At 37.5% G+C, this 20,972-nt stretch overlaps 1 protein-coding gene across 3 annotated transcripts in view; it reads left to right on the top strand.

Annotated features, from left to right (window-relative positions):
• Positions 1-20,972, top strand: part of IQCA1 (IQ motif containing with AAA domain 1) — a 182,471-nt gene that overhangs the window by 72,399 nt on the left and 89,100 nt on the right. For 2 of the 3 annotated variants that reach the window (XM_011980285.1, XM_011980284.1), the window contains exons 7-8: positions 3,623-3,707; positions 19,753-19,878. In XM_011980285.1, the coding sequence (XP_011835675.1) occupies positions 3,623-3,707; positions 19,753-19,878 (211 nt within the window). The remainder of the gene's footprint in view (positions 1-3,622; positions 3,708-19,752; positions 19,879-20,972) is intronic. The other variant, XM_011980286.1, reaches the window with a different exon arrangement.

Genomic DNA, 20,972 nt, shown 5'->3' with positions numbered 1-20,972 from the left:
AACTCCTGTGTAGAAAAAGAATCAAGTTCTGTTTGGACCCAGAGGGTGGCTCAGTGGCCCAGGGAGTAAGATGACAGTGCAGTGTCAGGAAGTATCCAGAAGTGGATGGGCTGCCTCGGGGGAGTGAGCTCACCATCATGGGAAACATTTAAGCAGTGGCCAAGGGAATGGCTCTCTAAGTCTGTCCCAGTCCCCAGGGCCCCTGGCTCTCAAAGCGTGTCCCAGGACTCCTGGGGGCCTTCAAGACCTGTTCAGGGGATCCGAAAGCCAAACTGCTTTCAAATGAATACCAAGACATTGCTTGCTATTTTTGCTTTCTTGACATTGACACCAATGGTACAATAGTAGCAGGGCAGATCTGCCGACCCAGGAATCAAGCCACCAGCTCCAGCACAAAAGTCACTGTAGACTTCACTGCCATACACCGCCTTTAAAAATAATTTTATTTAATCTAGGCAATACCATTCAAGACATAGGCACAGGCAAAGATTTCATGTTGAAAACGCCAAAGGTAATTGCAACAAAAGCAAAAATTGACAAATGGGATCTAATTAAACTAAAGAGTTTCTGCACAGCAGACGAGACTCATCAGAGTGAACAGACAACCTACAGAATGGGAGAAAAAATTTGCAATCTGTATATCTGACAAAGGTCTAATATCCAGAGTCTGCAAGGAACTTAAACAAATATACAAGGAAAAAAAAAAAAAAAAAGAAACATTAAAAAGTGGGCAAAAGACATGAACAGACACTTTTCAAAAAAAAAAAATTCTTGTGACCAACAAATATATGAAAAAAGGCTCAACATCACTGATCATTAGAGAAATGCAAATCAAAATCACAATGAGATACCATCTCGCACCAGTCAGAATGGCAATTAAAGAGTCTGGAAACAACAGATGCTGGCAAGGTTGCAGAGAGAAGGGAATGTGGAAAGGAACTGTGGAAGACAGTGTGATGATTCCTTAAAGATCTAGAGGCAGAAATACCATTTGACCTAGCAATCCCATTGCTGGGTACATAGCCAAAGGAGTAAAAATCATTCTGTTATACAGATACCTGCATGCATATGTTCATTGCAGCACCATTCACAATAGCAAATACATGGAATTAACTCAAATGCCCATTGGTAATAGACTGGATAAAGAAAATGTGGTACATATACTCCATGGAATATTAAAGGAATGAGATCATGTCCTTTGCAGGGACATAGATGGAGCTGGAAGCCATTATCCTCAGTAAATTAATGCAGGAACAGAAAACCAAACACTGCATGTTCTCACTTATATGTGGGAGCTGAACAGAGAGAACCCTGTGTCCCCCACAGACACATGGAGGGAAACGACACACATGGAGGGATCGACATAATTGGACACATGGGGAAGGCCTGTTGGGGCAGGCGTGTGGGGGGAGGGAGAGCATCAGGAAGAATAGCTAATATACTCTGGGCTTAATACTAAGGTGATGGGTGGATCTGTGCAGCAAACCACCAAGGCACACATTTACCTACGTAACAAACCTGCACATCCTGCTCTTGTACCCCAGAACTTAAAATTATTATTTTTCCTTCAACTTTTATTTTATTTGACAATGTTCTTGAGGATGCAATAAAAAATAATGTTATTCAGACTTGACCTTTGAAACACATAGCTTTTTAACATTCTACGTGACAAAATCAGCAGTGCTTATAAATCCCTTCTGCTGCACACCAAAGCGTGAAGATTGTCTCCAAGAAGCACCTGTGAGGTGTTTCAGCCTGAGTTGAACCAGCCACTTCTTAATGGAATGTCATTTTTCCCTTGAGAAAACAACTGACAAACTCTGGACTTTGGGTTTTGGGGAGACTTTCCTCAAAAGTGAATCAGATGAACCTGAAGAAGAAGAAACCATCGACAATAGTTGTTGCCAATGGTAAAATTTGAGCTTTCCAGAAAAAAATTATGATTTTAGAAAATTTGTATTCACTCCTATGAGTTGGAGAGGTTCCCATGACTTAGACCTTCCATTATAAGATCTGTGGTATTATTAATGAATGCGATTTTCAATATAATGAAATGTATCAACTGCGGGAAGACCCACATAATTCTGCAAACCATTGTTTTCCAGTGACCAAGACCTGAGGACACAAAATCATGCATGGGTAAAAGGTCTATTCCAGGCACAAGACAGATCCACGGATTTTCATGTAACAGGGAGGGAGAAAGTTTGTTGATACGGGTTCAGATTCCACATCACAGCTAGCCTATAGGAAGCTACTAGTTGTCTAGCTGTGGTGTAGTATCAAAGCAGAATATTCACAGTTAGCTAAAAGGGCTATTAAAATACTTCTTCTTGCTGTATGTACTCATCCATGTGAAGCCAGATTTTCTTCGTATATTTCAACCAAAACAAAAGATTTCCACAGACTGAGTGCAGAAACAGATATAAGCATCCAGGTAGTTGCCATTCAGCCAGACACAAAAGAGACTTGAAAAGATGCAAAGCTGTGACACTCTTCTCGCTACTCTTTTCTTTTAGTTTTGGAAAATATACTTATTATCCAGAAAATGTTATTTATGTTAACATATAATGAGCTTACTTTATTTTTAAATTAACTAAAATATATATTTTATAAATTTCTAAGCTTTAATTATTTGTTTATTTTGGAGATAGGATCTAGTTCTGTCACCCAGTCTGGAGTGCAGCAGTGCAGTCATGGCTCACTGCAGCCTCAAACTCCTGGACTCAAGTGATCCTCCCACCTCAGCCTTCCAAAGTGTTGGGATTACAGGTGTGAAACACTGCACCCAGCCAGATTTAATATGTAACACAGTAAATTATCGATAGCTGTAACTTATCTAGCAACAACTCTTTGGGATCCTCAAAAATTAATAAGAATATAAAGGGCTTCTAAGGCCAAAAGTTTGGGAACCAGTTTCTTAAGAGCCATTTTAGACATGGTGGTCACCTCTAAACCTCAGATTCTGTACTTCTGTGAATTAATGGAACTAACTTGGCAGGTAGTCTTACGTACAATAAATATAACTTTCATGTCAAAGTCAGTTTCTTTTAAGAATACTAACTACCTACCCCTTCTGAAATTCTCAACACTAAATTTCAAAGTCTGCTTTTTTAAAATGTGGTTATGGAAAAATAATACTATTTGGAACCCATAAAACATAGGGCCTCAGACTTAACTAAAACCTAAACCATGGGTGGGTATTTAACACATTATTACTAACTGTGTAATTTCGACAACTCCGTCCTTCTGTTTAGTTTCAAAATCCTGTGTTTATGCTCAATTTTAAACAGGAAGAAATGGTTTGTGCTTCTGTCTTCATTCTTAACTCAAACACAGAGCATCTCAACATATAAAAAAAAAAGGAAGAAAAAAAGTACAAACTGTTTTAAAGAGAGACGTTTGCATCAGACTGACAATTCTCTAGAGGAAGGAAACCTGCTACTGAATGCCATCAGTACCTTCAATTTCTTCAAGACACCATGCCCGGCCCTTGATTTACAGGGAACCCTCCACCCTTAATGACCATCACTCATTTAAATGAACATAAGCAAATAAATTAAATGGGGTATATAACAGGAGAGGACTTCATTTCTATTTTAATTTGCTATTTTTTTTCCTGTAGAAATTTAACCGGGACATTTCCTGACTACCCTGACATTGAAGAAGGAGGCTCAGCTATTATTTTTTCTAACAAGACCATACAACAGGTACAAATATGCTTGAGAAATGAAGTGTAAATGTATCAAATGGCATTTCTTTAAACTTTAAAATTAATGATTTTATAGCCTTACTGGGTCTCGTTTATTTTCCTATACATATTTACATGGAAATACTTTTGGGTGTTCATGATTGTATGTACTTTCATATTTATTCAAAGTGAGTTCTTTTTTTTTCCCCATCTTATCTTTGAAGGAGATGTGATGATGTGTGAAGGTCATTTTCTTAGTAAATTCTGAGTAGGTTGGCTCCAGGAGCCCTTTGTGTTCTGGTTCCAGCTTCCCTCTCCCTCTCATCTCCATGCCCCACCCCCTCAGCAGGCCCTTGGCTCCAGCAGTCCACTCACCTGTGCTCCTGGCTCATGCCGCTGCTCCTTTGGGTGTGCCATGCTCTTCCTGAGTTCTGGGCGCCTTTCTGCTTAGCTCCTGCTCCCCTGTCAAGACCCAGCTCTTTGTCTTATTAATGTTTTTCGAGTGAAACACCTTTGATCATCTCTGTAGATGCTTCAGTGACATTTGATGAAATTGACATTTAAAACTATTTCTTTTAATGTCTTCATAAACTAGGAATAGGAAAATTCTTCTTAGCTTCATAGTATTTAGCATAGAAACCAAGAGAAGATTTGCATTATACCCAGTGACGAGGCATTAGAGGCATTGTCAAAGTGAAAATCAATAAGGACAATTTGTCTTATCTCCTGAGTAAAATTTTCCCCAACTGCCCACAACCTGGGTGACTAACCCTTCCTCTAAAGCCCTGTGCTATTAACATCACTCATTTGACGTTTACCCTACGCTACTTCACATGGACACCTTTCTTTTAATGCAGGGGGCCTTCAAACATACAGCATTTTATTTGAATTTCTGTTAAGCTGGTTCACCATTTACAAGCTTGTATCATAACATTCATGTGCATGCTTTATCTCTTCCTTAGCCTGTCAACTTCTCCAGAGGAAGGACTTTTAATTTGCATATGTAAACATTCAACAAATGTTTGCTGAACAAAAGAACAGAAGGCTTATCTTCTCCATGAGATTATAAACCTTCTAAGGGCAAGAGCCATATTTTAAGATTCTTTAAAATCATAGAAATGAGTGCATAGTAAGTGCTCAATATATATTTCGTTTTTCTTAATAATGATAATATTAATTTTACAGCCATGAGAACATAGTCTCTAATTTTTTAAATTAAATTAAAAATGTTTTCTTTTTTAAGGAAATAAAATTGTTACGTTAAATCTGTTGAAAAAAATGTCAAAATCAAGAAAATAATAGTTGCTATCAGAACTATTAGTGAATATTTCCTTGGACATTCTAAAAAATGCCAGACAAATAAGAAAAAGGAAAGAAGTGATAAATATTTTAAAGTGAGAATTTTATCATTGTTTTAAGATCATGTAATTATCTCCCTAGGAAACCCAATACATTTAACAAGAAATTATATTGACAAATTATACAGAATTGAACAGAATTACACTGACAAAATCTCACTGAAGAAGATAAAAGAAGACTTGAATGATACACTGAACAATTATTTATCTGGATAAAAAGACTCAATAATATAAAGTATTATACGTACTTAATACTTTAATTATACACACAAAAGTATAAATACGCACTTTTTATTATTCTATGAAGTTAATGCAATTCCAGTTAAAATCAAAACAAGTTTTTATTGACATAATTATTTTCAAGTATCTGAAGAATGAATGCACGGAAATATCCCAAAAGTTGTTTTTAAAACTGTAATAGGGAACTTTCCATATTGAAATAAAACAAATTATAAAGATATAAAGTAGCCAAAATACCACAATGCTGGAAAATGAATAGACGGATAACAACAAAAATAACAGATAACATTTGTTGGACAAATATTCTGTGTCAAGTACCATGCAAGCACTTTATATAAGTCAACTTATTTAATTCTTCCAAACTACGAAGATAAAAAATTTGGCCAAATTAGTTGTGGAGCTGAGATTCAAACTCAAGGAATCTGACTTTAGAATAGTGTGCTCAGAAACTTAGTCGGGTATATGTATCAGAACTCAGTAGTATACTGATGACATTTCAGATAAATGGGGAAGGACAGACTAATAAATAATACTATTAAGTAATAACTGGCTCACCATTTGGCAAAATCAAGTAGAGCCTTCCTTATTATACAAAACAAATTTCAGATAAATTAAATATTTACATGTAAAAATGTTAAGCCACAAATTACTTAAGAAATTGTTTGAACTGGAGAAAAGTTTCATAAGCATGGCACCCTAGGCAAACACCATGAAGAGACTCTGCCCATATACTTAACTACATAAAACTCAAATAGCAAAATGGCCAAAAAAAAAAATCACAAATGAAGTTCAAGTTATATGATAACTGAGGAAAACATTTGCAACATATGTGATAATGGGTATTTTTCATGTATAAATATTTCTCAGAAAATAATAACAAAAATTGGAACATCCCAATAAAAAAGAAGGCAAAGAATATGAACAGGAATTTAACATAAGAAAAAATTTTAAAACTCCCTGACAAATAAATGTATAAAGTAATGTTGCCATATCTCTTTTCACCTATAGGACTGGTAAAAATTTTAAGTCATTGTAATGACTGGAGTTGGTATGCATGTGGAAAAAAGTCACTCTCATACATTGCTACTGGATATGTAAATTAGCATGACATTTTTAAGGAACGTGGATCAAATGAATATCAAAACTTTTCATGTGTATGTGCTTTGGCTCATAAATGCTCTTTGAGGAATTTATACTAAAGAAATAAGAGAAGTTGTCGTAAGTCAGAGGTCAACATCCTTTTTTTGTAAAGGGACAAATAGTAAATATTTTAGGTTGTGGCACATACATTCTCTCCTGGCACTACTCAACTCTGCCAATATGGCATTGATATGCTTAGTCTCTGTGTCCCCACCCAAATCTCATCGCAAATCCCCATATGTCAAGGGAGAGACCTGATGGGGGTGGTTCCCCCAGACTGTTCTTGTGATCGTGAGTTCTCACAAATCTGATGGTTTTATAAGGGGCACTTCCCCCTTTGTGCTCTCTCTCTCTCTGTCTCCTGCCACCACGTAAGACATGCTTGCTTCCCCTTCCGCCATGATTGCAAGTCTCCTGATGCCTCCCCAGCCATGCGGAACTGTGAGTCAATTAAACCCCTTTTCTTTATAAATTACCCAGTCTCAGGCAGTTCTTTATAGCAATGTGAGAATGGACTACTACAGGCATCAGAGAAGCCATAGACAACATGTAAATGATGGGCATGGCTGTGTTCCAGTCACACTTCATTTCAAAAATGGGCAGGCGGCCGGCCAGAGCTGGCCCATGCACCATAATTTGCTGACCCCTGCCATGGATGCTGTTCACGTCTGCCTTGTTTATTGCATTGACAAAGAAGAAAACAGCCTGATGTTCTTTAACAGGGAATTCGTTAAGTAACATAAAGTTCTCTGCAGCAGTAAAAACCAGGCTGTCACTCAGGGTTTCAGGACTTCAAGGGACCGACCCTGCTGTCGGCCTCCCTTTGTCCCTGTGCTCCCCTCCAAGAGCCCTCAGAGTTAAGCACACAGGAATTGCTCTTCCTTCACTTCTCCATCGGAAACCAACCTCCGCTCCCAAAGGCTGCCTCAGCCCTCCACAGGACTCCTCCCTCCTCCACTGAATTCCATGAGCACTAAATATTGACCCTATTATTTGGCAGTTTGTCAAGCCCTGCCTTGAGTGATTGTCATTTTGATTTGGAGTTGTTTCACTTTTTTTATGTGTTTAGGTGTTGTCCCGCCAGCTAAATTGCCAGGCACAATTTGTGTCTTGGAAGTCCATGGCAAACATCCAGACACATTTTATGTTCAGTTAGAAAGGTAGCGATTATAGGATTAAGAATGTTGGTAGAACATCTAAATTGCCATGAGAAACGTTAAAAACTACTAGTCAAAAGAAAATTGAGAATGTCTGGTTAACACATTGAGAGAGAACAGAGGAGACCACAAAGCAGCTTAGCCTTGAAAGACAGATGATTGAAGAGTCAGAACGGCCTGGTGATTACAAATCACAGTTCCGCCACACACTAGACCTGCAACCTTAGGCAAGCTTCATCCCCACACCCGCCGATTCAGTTTTCTCATCTGTAAGTGGAGGTTACTGGCAACACCTACCTCCCTGCACTGAGGTAATAATTAAATGAGACAATACATGTGAGATACTTAGAACAGAGCTTGGCACATTGAAACCCTTCAGAAAATCATCACAGTTGTTACTAATGTCAATAGTAGCAGTAATAGTAGCCATTGTAGCCATAGTATGAAGAGAGAGTAGGCCAAGCATTATCATTATAACAGTGTACGTACCAGGTGAAATATATAGTAATAAAACACAAAAATAATACAAATACTTTTTTTGAAACAAGCATAACATTGATACAAAACCCAAAAAGAAAAGATGGAACAAAAAAAAAAAAAAGACACAGATCTGTCTGCGTTATAAGTATTAACACAAACATTTTAACTAAAGTATTAGCACACTAAAACCAGCACCACATTAAACTAGTAAAACACCACAAGTGGTGATTATTCCAGGATGCAAGAATGGTTTGGGTTAAGGATGTCTATGAATGCACTGCCTTGTATTAAAAAATCCAAAAGGGAAAACCATAAGTTCCTCACTGTGGAGGTTGCAAGGGCATTTTACAAATTTAACATCCATTCTTGATATTTAAAAATAGAACTCTACAAAATTGGAATAGATGGATACTTGTTGAACATCATAAAATATTTCTTAGTTCAAAACCAAGTGTCATGCTTAAAGAAATTCACTAGAAACATTTCCACTAATGAGTGTCAGGAAAAATTCAAGAATAGCCATCATCACTACTATTATTTAACATGGTCCCATAGGAGCTACTAAACAATATATCCCCTTTCTAGTGTTCTAAAGGGGAACGGAAGAGGCAAATGATCACCTTTTGCACATATGTTCAATATTTAGAAAAGCATTGAATAACTAAGGAGCAAAAAAGCAAAGAGAGTAAACTAAAAACTACTTTAAATAATATGAGAAGCAAGATGGGGTGATTACAAAATTAATATGCAGAAAGCAATCGCTGTTGTGCATACAAACAGTAGCTAGCTAGAAAATATAATGTAAGAGACCGTTTACAACACCAACAATGCAAAGATAAAATGCCCAGGAATAAGCTTAATGATAAACGTACACTCTATGTGAAGAAAAGCTTACAACACTCCTGAGGGATGCGAAGAAATGGAAAAGCATATCGTGCTCTTAAGTAGGAATGCTCAACACCATACATACCTTGACTCCTAAACATCATCTATAAACATAATATGATCCAAATGAAAATACCAATAGCATTATATTGGGGCATTGGCGGGGAGGACGCAGGGAGGATGACCAAACTAAACTTTAAGTAGAAAGCAAATAACCAAGAATAACCAGTGGAATTTGGGAAATGAAGCATAATGAGGAGGAACTAGCTTTGCCAGGTATGAAAACATATTCTTAGGAGCCCACTGGCACAGAGAAAAGGCTGAAAAGGCACATCAATTGAAAAGAACGGAAAATCAAGAAATAGACCCAAATACATATGGAAATTTATAATAAAGACAGCATCTCAAATGTGAAAGGAAAAAAAGGAAATAAATGGTATAAGAAGAGCCAGGTGGTCATCTAAGAAAAAAGAAAATTAAATCCCTAACTCTTTATACTTTACTTTGGAATGATTCCAAGTGGATCAAACACTTACATATAAAACAAAACAAAAACACAAAAGGACTAGAAGAAGCTAAGAAAGAAATATGTCATAACCTTAGAATGGGAAAGATCCTTCTAACTATGGTGCAAACCCAGGAATCACAGCAGAAAAAAATTGATAAATTCAACTACACGCACAAAATTGTTTTAATCCTACATGGAAAAAATGACCCCAAGTAAGGGAAATGACAGATGACACCCTGAGAGAATTTTTTGTGATAAGTATCACAGACAAGAGACCTTTCTTCTAATATGTAAGGAACTCCTACAGCTCTATAAGAAAAGATTAATAACCCAATACAAAAATCAGCAAAAGGATATGAATAGACAGTTCTCAGAAAGAGAAAACTCAAATGAATTCGAAACATAATAAAAGATGTTCAACATATGAAAAGATGAACAACCTCACACATGTAAGAGAAATGCAAATTAAAACTACACTGACAGATGAAATTGATCAATTGAATCTCAACAAAATGCAAAACTTTTGCACTTCAAGAGATACCATTAAGAAAATGAAAATACAAGTAACAGACTGGGAGAAGATATTTGCAGAATACCTACCTGCTAAAGAACTTACAGCCAGAAAATACAAAGTACTCTTACACCTCAATAAGAAGACAGTTCAATCAAAACACAGGCAAAAGACTTGAACAGACAATTCACAAAGGAAGATATCTGGATGGCTAGTAAGAACATGAAAAGATGTTCAACGTTATTAGTCATTAGGGTAATGAAAATGTGGATGAAGATGTGGAAAAAAGGGAACCCTCATACATTGCTAGTGGGAATATAAAATGTTGCCACTTTGGAAAACATCATGCCAATTTCTTAAAAGTAAAATATAAATTTGCCAAAGGACCTAGCAATTCTTCTCTTAGGACTCTAGCCAAAAGAAATGAAAACATATATCCACACAAAAACATTTGTAGATGAATGCTCATAGCAGCATTACTCATAATTGCCAAAAATTTGAAACAACTTAAATGCATATCAACTGGGGAATATGGTAAAATATGGTATATCCATGCAACTTAATATTATTTGGCAATTAAAAAGGAACGCACATCTGATACATGCTACAACGTGAATGAACTTAAAGCATTATGCCATATTAAAACATTATGCGATGTGAATGAAGCCAGACACGATGGACTATATATTTTATGATTCCATTTATATGAAATGTCTAGAAAAAGGAAACCTGTAGATACAGAAAGTAGATTAGTGCTTGCTTGGTGAGATACTTTTGTTGTGTCCCCACCCAAATCTCATCTTGAATTGTAGTTCCCGTAATGCCCATTTGTTTTGGGTTGGACCTGTTAGGAGGTAATTGAATCATGTAGGCAGTTACCGTCATGCTGTTCTCGTGATAGCGAGTGACTTCTCACAAGATTTGATGGCTCTATAAGGGGCTTTTCCCCCTTTGCTCGACACTTCTCTCTCCTCTTGCCATGTGAAGAAGGACCTGTTTGCTTCCCCTTGCACCATGATTGTGAGTTTCCTGAGGCCTTCCCAGCCATGTGGAACTGTGAGTCAAGTAAACCTCTTTACTTCATTAATTACTCAGTGTTGGGTATTTCTTCATACCAGCATGAGAATGGACTAATACACCTGGGAAGGGGAGAGAAAAGGGATTAGCAATTAATGGAAGTGAGAGAATTTTATTGGGGTGATAGAATGTTCTAAAACTGATTTATGGTAGTGGAACACAACTTGATATACTTGCTGAAAAATTATTGAATTGCACACTTGAAATGAGTGCGTATATGATATGCTTCGATAAAATTATATTTTGAGAAAAGAAAACAGGCACCAGGCCAAATTTGACCCTGAAGCCAAAAAAATGATGGCTGACTTAATAGGCAGTAAAGTGTACTTTTAACTTTGGAAGATTTTGCTCAAGTTGATGAACAGGAGCAAAATAAATTCAATACTGGCTTCTCAAAAAAAACGAAAGCAACTACATTTCTACCCATGTAACTGGCAAACAAGATGCACCATGACAACGAGCATATGGTGAAACAGGCCCTCTCCTACGCTGCTGGCAGAAGGGTAAATTGACACAACCCATGGTGGGAAGTTTAACAGTATTACAAATGTGCGTACACTTGATCCAGCATTTCTACTTTAAGGAATGTATCCTGCAGATATGTTCACCACCTGCAAAATGATATTTGCATGCATTTATTCATGGCAACAATGTTAGTAGTAGCAGATTACTATTAGAAATAACAGCAGATTACTGTTAGAAATAATCTTAATCTTATTTGGTAGGGGAATGACCAAATAAATTGTTACAATACACCTTTAAAAAATGAACCGTGAAGCTCTGTATGTATCACTAAGGAAAGATGGCCAAGATATATTATTAGGTGACAAATGCAGAACAAGAACAGTATTATAATATGCTAACATTTGTATAAAACGACAAGTTGATGTTTGTAATGTGCATTTGTGTGTGTACATGTGTACATCTGTGTGCACTTGGAAGATTTTGCTATAACTGAAGAGTGCAGGTAAAATAAATTTTGTATTGGTTTAAAAAAGAGACAACTTCAATGACATATTACTTTTCACCTATACAATTGGCAAACATAACACAACAATACCAGTGTGCTCTGTGTGTGTGTGTATTATATGTATATTTGCATATATGTGTATAAAGTGTCTTTAGAAGCATATCCAAAGTATTTGGGTTGATTTTTTAGCAAATGTATTATGATCAGCCACACACTGGAAGTCACCACAAACCCCAGTGTCCTGCTTAGCCCAGGACTCCTGTAGACTTCTGCTGAGGAACTCAACAGCCCTCAAGACCACCACACAACCACCTGCAGCTTTCACCACAGAGGACCCCTCAGGGTTTGTTATCATGAACCCCAACAGCATATTCTGCAGAAGTTCCTACGGTTTTCACAGCTGAGGAAACCAGCTGCCTGCACAGAAGCAGTGGACCTCCCTCAGTTTTCACCACTGAGGACACTGCATTTCTTTTAACCTTCACAATCTCCAGGTGCCTGAGTCTCCTGTCCCCTGCTGGAGCTACCCAGAGCAACATGACTGCTCCTGCCACAGTGACCCCAGTCCAGCGACCCACCCAAGTGGCCCTCATGTTCCCTAGGTGCCTAAGTCACCACATCTCCTTGAAATCACCCCAGATACTGCCTCCACAGGTTCTCTGGGCCAGGGACCCAGAGCAGCTACTGCATGTATGCTAGAAAACAACCTTGGAGCCCCCTACCACAGACTCCAACCTCACCACTGCATGCACTCAAGACTAGCTCCTGTAGCCAGACTATTGCAGTAGCTGCTAGCCTGGCCCCCCCAACTAGGTGAGCATAACCAGTTGGCCATGCCCTCCAGCTCCTATCCCCACACTATGCTTGTTCCCAAAGCTGGTCCCTGTAGCTACATGTGCATGCATCACTCCAGCTCAGCCTGAAGTTGGCCATGCACGCAGATGGTGTTGCTGGTCTGCAGCTGGCCTCTGTAATTATGCATATGCCCCACTGCTACATGTGCACCTGCAGCTGGCCCCAGCCACAAAGGACTAAGCAGGTGCCAACATCACAGACTCCAGCTGCCTGAAATGGCAAGACTGAATGCTCCCCCAGATTTGGAGTCACCACATGCCCCAACACTTGGTACCTCACAACACTAGACCCAGTGCTACAGTGCCCCCGGCATGCCTCTGTCCCTCAACCCTGCTGCCCACAGGTGAAGGTCTTTCCTTACCAAAGCCAGTCCATAAAATCTGGAAGAAGTAATTACTTATTCAAATGTACAGACACTTACGCCTGTCTCTTATACACATCTAGATGTGTATAAGAGACAGACATGAAGAATCTGGGAAACATGATACCACTAACAGAACACAATAAACTTTCACTAACTGACCCTAAAGAATTGGAGATCCATAAATTACATGACAGAGAATTCAAAATAAGTATTCTAAAGAAGCTCAGCAAATTACAAGACAATACAAATAAACTATTTAATAAAATCTTTAATGAAATCAGGAAAATAATACCAGAACAAAATGAAAGAAGGATCTACAAGACAATCAGAAAGTAATAAACAAAGTGGCATCAATAAGTTCTTCCTGTCAGTAATTATCTCAAATATAAATGAATTAAATTCTCCAATCAAAAGACATAGCATGGCTGAATGGATTTTTAAAAAATTATTCAACTATATGCTGCATACAAGAGATTCACTTTACCTTTAAGGACACACATAGAATGAAGGCGAAGGGATAGAAAAAGATATTCCATATAAACTGAATCCAAAAGAAAGCAGGGGTAACTATAATTATGTCAGACCAAATATACTTTAAGTCAAAAACTGTAAAAAGGGCAAGTAAGATCATTATATAATTATAAAGAGATCAGTTCATCAATAGAATGTAACAATTGCAGATGTATGTGTACCAAACATCAGAGCATATAAATATGAAAAACAAATATTAATAGATCTGAAGGGAGAGAGAGATTATAATACAATAATAGCAGGGAATTTCAATACCTCACTTTCAACAATGAACAGATCATTCAAACGTAAAATTAATAAGGAAACAATGAACTTGAACTACACTTTAGACCAAATGGACCTAATAGACATATACAGAACATTTGATCCGATAGCAGCAGAATATACATTCCTTTCAAATGCTCATAGAACATTCCCCAGGACAAATCATAGATTCAGCCACAAAACAAGCCTTAACAAATTTAGGAAGATCAAAATCATATCAAGTATATCTTTTCAGACTGCAATGGTGTGAAACCAGAAACAATAAAAGGAAAAATCTTTGAAATTTAACAGATAGAAATTAACAACATGCTCCTAAAACAACCAACGGATCAAAGAAGAAATTTAAAGGCAAATTTTAAAATATCTTGAAACCAATAAAAATGGAAACACAGCATACTAAAACCTATGAGATGCAACAAAAGCAGTACTAAGAGGAAAATTTCTAGCAATAAAAACAACCTAACATCATGCCTTAAGGAACTAGAAAAAGAAAAACAAACTATTATTAAGTACGAAATTAGCAGAGGAAAGAAATAAAGATTAGAACAAAAATAAATGAAATGGAGCCCCAAAAAAACAACAGAAAAGGTAAACTAAGAGTTGGTTTTGTGAAAGATAAAATTGACAGACTGTTAACTAGACTAGGAAAGAAAAGAGTCAGACAAATAAAATTTAAAATGAAGGAGGAGACATTACAACTGATGCCATAGAAATACAAAAGATCGTGAGACTACTATGAACAATTATATACCAGCAAATTCATTAGCCTAGAAGAAATGGATAAATTCTTATACAACAACAGGACTAATCACAAAAAAATAGAAAATCATAGTGAGTAGAGAAACTGAATCAGTGGTCAAAACCCTTCCAACAAAGAAAGGCCCAGGATAAAATGGCTTCTTGTGTGAATTCTACCAAACATGTAAAGAACTAATACCAATGCTTCTTAAATTCTTCCCAAAAATTGAAGAGAAATAAATACTTCCAAATTCATTATAAGGCCAGCATAAACCTGATACCAAAACCAGACAAGACACTGAAAGAAAAGTATAAGCCAATATTCATGATGAACATAGATGCAGAAACCCTCAACAAAATACTAGCAAGCCAAATTCAAGAGCACATTAAAAGAATCATTCACCATGATCAAACAGGATTTATCCTTGGGATCCAAGAGTGGTTCAACCCATCCACATCAATCAGTGTAATATACCACATTAACAGAATGAGAGATACAAATCATATGATCATTTTAATAGATGCAGAGAAAATATTTGACAAAATTCAGAACTCTTTCATGATAAAAACTCAACAAATTATGCAGAGAAGGAACTTAACACAATAAAGACTATGAAAACCCCACAGCTAAAATCATACTCAATAGTGAAAAATCTGAGTTTTTCCTCTAAGAGCTGGACAAGATAAAGATGCCCACTCTTGCCACTTTTATTCAACCTAGTACAGAAGTCCAGCCAGAGCAATTAGGCAAGAATAAGAAATAGAAGGCATCCAGATAGGAAGGGAAGAAGTGAAATTGCCTGTTTTTGATCTTGTATGTAGAAAAATCCAGAGGCCAGGCGTGGTGGCTCACACCTGTAATCCCAACAGTTTGGGAGGCTGAAGTGGAAGGATCACTTAGCACAGGTTTTCAAGAATAGCCTGGGCAACAAAGCAAGACCCTGTCTGTATTAAATTTTTAAATCTTTTTAAAAAGAAAAAAGAAAACCCCAGAGACTCCATTAAGAATACTATTAGAACTGACAAATTTAGTAAAGTTTCAAGATACAAAGTCAACATGCAGAAGATCAGTAGCATTTCCATACACTAACAGTGAACTTTCTGAAAAAGAAATCAAGAAAACAATCCCATTTATGGTAACTTTTTTAAATTTAGGTATAAATTTAACCAAGGAGTTGAAGAGTCTGTATATTGAAACCTGCAAAACATTGATGAAATAATTTTAAGAGGACACAAATAAATAGAAAGATATCCTGTACTCATGAATTAGAAGAATTACTGTTGTAAAAATGAGCATATTACCCAAAGTGATCTATAGATTCAATGTAATCACTATCAAAATTTCAGTGACACTTTTTCACAGAAATAAAAAAAAAATTCGAAAATTTATATGGAACCACAAAACACCTCAAATATCCAGTTAATCTTGGGCTAAAAGAACAAAGCTAAAGACATCACACTTCCTGATTTCCAAATATATGACAAAGCTACAGAAAGCAAAACAGCGTGATACTGGCATAAAAACAGACATAAAGATCAATGGAACAGAAGAGAGAGCCCAGAAATAAACCCACACACTACAGCAAATTGATTTTCATCAAAGGTGTCAAGAACACACAATGGAAGAAAGATAAGTCTCTTTGATAAATGGTGTAAGAAAACTGGATATCCACATGCAGAACAAGGAAATTGAACCCTTATCTCTCACCATATACACAAATCAACTCAAAATGAGTGAAAGCCATGAATAAAAGACCAGAAACTATAAAACTACTGTAAGAAAACATAGGGGAAATCTCCATGACATTGATCTGGGCAGTGATTTTCTGGATATGACCCCTAAAGCACAGGCAAAAAAAGTAAAAGTAGACAAATGGCATTGCACCAAACTAAAAAACTTCTGCACAGCAAGGAAACAAAAGAGAAGAGTCAACCTATGAATTGGGAGAAAATATTTGCAAACTATACATCTGAAAGGCATTAATATCCAAAGTATATAAAGAATTTAAAGACTGCTATGGCAAGAAAACAACCTAATTTAAAATTGGACAAAGGACGTGAATAGACATTTCTCAAAAGAAAGACATACAAATGGTCAACATGTATATGGAAAAATGCTCAACGCAACAGACATACGCTAATTAAACAATGAGAGATTACCTCACACTTGTTAGGATGGCTGTTATCAAAAAGACAGAAGATAACAAATGTTGGCAAGGATGTGAGAGAAGGGACACTTGTACACTGTTGGTGGAAATGTAAATTAACACAGGCATTATGGAAAACAGCGTGGAAGTTCCTCAAAAAATGAAAAATAGAACTACCATATGATCCAGCAATCCCACTACTGAGTATGTATCCAAAGGAAATGAAATCAGTGCGTCAAAGAGATGTCTGCACTTCCATGTTCATTGCAGCATCGTTCACAATAACCAAGATATGGAAGCAACCTCAGTGATCTTCAGTGGATGAATGGATAAACATAATGTATTTGTATATACCCAGTGGAACACTATACAGCTTTTAAAAAGAAGGAAATTTCTGTCATCTGTGACAACATGCATGAACCTGGAGGACATTATGCTAAGTGAAATAAGCCAGGCACAGAAAGACAAATACTGCATGATCTCACTTATAAATAAAATCTAAAAAAAAAATTTAACTTACAGAAGCAGAGAGTAGAATAATAATTAACAAGGTTGGGAGGGGAAGATCAGGGAATGGAGAGATGCTGGTCAAAGGGTACAGAGTTTCCATTAGACAGGAGGAAAAAGTTCTAGAGATGTATTGTCCAGCATGATGACTATAATTAACAATATTATTTTGTATATTTTTTAATTGCTAAGAGAATATAGTGTAAATGTTCTCATCACACACAAAAAATGCTAAGAATGTAAGGTGATGGACATGTTAGTTAGCTTGACTTAATCATTCCACAATGTGTACATATATCAAAATGTCATGTTGTGTACTGTAAATATATTAAATTTTTGTCAATTATGCCTTAATAAAAAATAAACATAAAAAGAGAAAGTGGATCTTCTTGGCTGGTTAATAGTATGGGGAGGAAACCTTTCACTGTATATTATGTATTTATGTATAATTACTCTTTCGTAACTTTCGAATTGTGAACCATGAAAATGTAAATACTCAAAAATTTAAACTAATAAACTTTAAAAGGAGAGAGATGAAATAAACCATATAATTGGTAAGACTTTAAAAGGCTTAACCGATAAGGCCACAGTGAAATGTATACTCCACAAATAAGGATTTCATCTTTTTTTCAGCTGCTCATATTTTATATATCAGACTATTTTTTTTAAGTCTTTACATTTCTGAAAGTTTTGCAGTTTCTAAGGTCCAAACGATGTCTGTGTTCCAAGTGCTCCAGTGCAATGAAGAACTGGGCAGCCACACCTTGATTCTGTGAGTCGAGATGAACCTTTGTCTGTTTTGTTTTGTTTCATTTTTTGAGGCAGGATCTCACTCTGTCGCCCAGGCTGGAGGGCAGTGGCTGGATCATAGCTCACTGCAGCCTCTACCTCCCAGGCTCAGGCAATCCTCCCACCTCAGCCTCCCAGATAGCTGGGAGTACAGGTGTGCACCACCACGCCTGGCTAATGTTTTGTATTTTTTTGTAGACATGGGGTTTCATCACGTTGCCCGGGCTGGGAAAAGATCTTTTTTGCATGGCCAAATATGTGCACAAGACATGCTTCACCTCTCTCCTTTTTCCACACTAGGATAAAATGATATTAGCCCTTGTCTCCCCACCCCCAATTTTTTAATTGCTCCATCTTCAAAGGCAACTGCTGTACTTAATTTGGAGTAGGTCATTCCCTTACATTCCTTTGTACTTGGACTACATGTGTGTGTACCTGAGACTGGAGTATGGCTTGTTGGTTTCACTCTGTGCGTTTTGTACGATGGAGTAAGTTGACATGTATTCTTGTGCATCGTGCCTCTTTTCTCCCTGCATTACGAAATTCACCCTGGTTAGTGCCACCTGAATCCCAGCTCAGCTACTCACTAGCTGTGTGTCCCTGGCTGGGATACTGCACTCTGTGTGTCCCAGTTCTGTCATCCATAAAACGGGGCAACAACAGCAATCCCCGTGCGTCTGGTGTAGCAGCGAAGGAGTCTGTCTCCGGGAGACTTCCAGGAGCTTGCCCGGCGGATCCTAAGTGCTGTGTACGGAGATGCTGGCTCCATTTTAGAGCTGAGGAAACTGAGTCTCAGAGAGCTTATGCAGCTTGTCTTGGTCACGTGACGAGTGATGAGCAAAGCCCCGGGGGCCAAACAGGAAGCGTGTCCTGTCATTGTCACCGCTCTCTATGGCAGTGAGTGAGTGCTCAGTGAACACTGTTGTATTGAACTGAATTATATGTTTTTTTAAACAAATGTATAATAGTTCTACAGTGGTGCTAATCCTATGTGAACTGGATGCTTTTTAACAAATATTTCATAATTTAGGAGGATAAAAGGTCTTTTGTCACTGTAGGGAATATCAATTAAATCACTGGTGAAAGAAACCAACTCATGAAAATGGAAGTTATTGCAAGAGTGGCTGTTGCCATCAGAGCCTGGCAGGAAACAGTGGCATCCTCCCCCTGGATTTTGATGAGTTGTGGGCAGGGCTGGCACATCCAGCTGTTGCTGAGATGTTGAGGAAGCTGTGACCTCCCCTTGAGTTTGTGGAACCTCCAAGAGCTGGAGCGGGTGGAATTAGGGAAGGAATTGGGCTCAGAAATGTCCAGACTCTCTCTCCATCTATACTGAGGTTGCTGGCCCCTACTCACGAATCCAGCTAAGGGTAGATGGCAGGCAAGACCCCCACCATACCCCATAAGGGGTCGGCCTGCAGGGTCCAGGGCCAGGCAGAGAGGAGATACTGACCAGCACAAATACTTCCTTCCAGACAGGAAAAACAGTCCTCCTCTCAATAGGGATCTGTGAAAATGCTATGATTATTTTGGTTTTCACTAGGTTATTGAGGATATCATTGCAAACCAAGAAGAAGAAGAAAAAAACGAAAAGAAGAAAAAGAAGAAAAAGGAAAAACAACCTAAGAAAACCAAAAGACAAAAGAAAGGAACCAAGGAAAAAAATAAGGTAAAATATTTGTATAAATTTTAGAAATTTGATTTCATTTTCTTTTTAGTGACTTTTTTGCTTTGGGTCAATGAGATATTTCCAAATCTGTTGGGATTGCAGCCATTTGTTTCCTGGAGAAACCATGTTATCTACCAACAGGTTTTCAATTTTTAAATACTGATCAGCAATCCATTGCCACATTTTGTATAACTTGTAAGTATCAATTAGGATCAATCGTGGTTTCAACACTCAGATACCTCACATGTTGACTCACATATGTAATAGCTTTAGGTTTTCCTTCCTCAGAATAAATTATCCCACTTTTCTTTCCTCAGTGGTAGAGAGAAGTAAAAATACTTAACAAACCAAGTAAACACTGGAAAGTCAAAATAACATACTAATTTAACCAAAATGTGTTCATTCACATTTATCATCTAGCACTGACATCTGGATATATTTTAACGGAAGTATTTGTTACTAAAGGAAATCAGAGTTCACACAGTGTCATATTGGGCCTGTCCTTCCCTCGTGTAGGGGGTTTGGAAGTGGAGGTGGGATGAACTTGCCAATAACTGGGGGGGTCTTCATGGTGAAGCCTGCAAGAGAAGTGCACTCTCAGGGCTCATGTGTTCTCAGCAGAAACTCTTTCTATGGGAAACGGATCTCAGGCTTGAAGATGGTCTCATCCTAAAACATAACTGTTTGAAGTAGACTATGTTGCAGTCAGATACCACTTCACGGCTGACCAAAATCCAATCGGAATCAGCTTGAAGAGTGGATCCTTAAAGACATTTATGCAGCCAAGAAACGTATGAAAAGAAGCTCGTTATCACTGGTCATTAGAGAAATACAAATCAAAACCACAATGAGATACTATCTCACGCCAATTAGAATGGTGATTATTAAAGTCTGGAAACAACAGATGCTGGCAAGGCTGTGGAGAAATAGAAACACTTTTACACTGTTGATGAGAGTGTAAATTAGTTCAACCATTGTAGAAGACAGTATGGCGATTCCTCAAGGACCTAGAACCAGAAATACCATTTGACCCAGCAATCCCATTACTGGGTATATACCCAAAGGATTATAAATCATTCTGTAAAGACACATGC

The sequence above is a fragment of the Mandrillus leucophaeus genome, unplaced genomic scaffold (assembly GCF_000951045.1).
Source record: "Mandrillus leucophaeus isolate KB7577 unplaced genomic scaffold, Mleu.le_1.0 Scaffold21, whole genome shotgun sequence".
In the NCBI taxonomy this organism is placed as follows: Eukaryota; Metazoa; Chordata; class Mammalia; order Primates; family Cercopithecidae; genus Mandrillus; species Mandrillus leucophaeus.
This window is presented reverse-complemented; position numbering and strand designations above follow the sequence as displayed.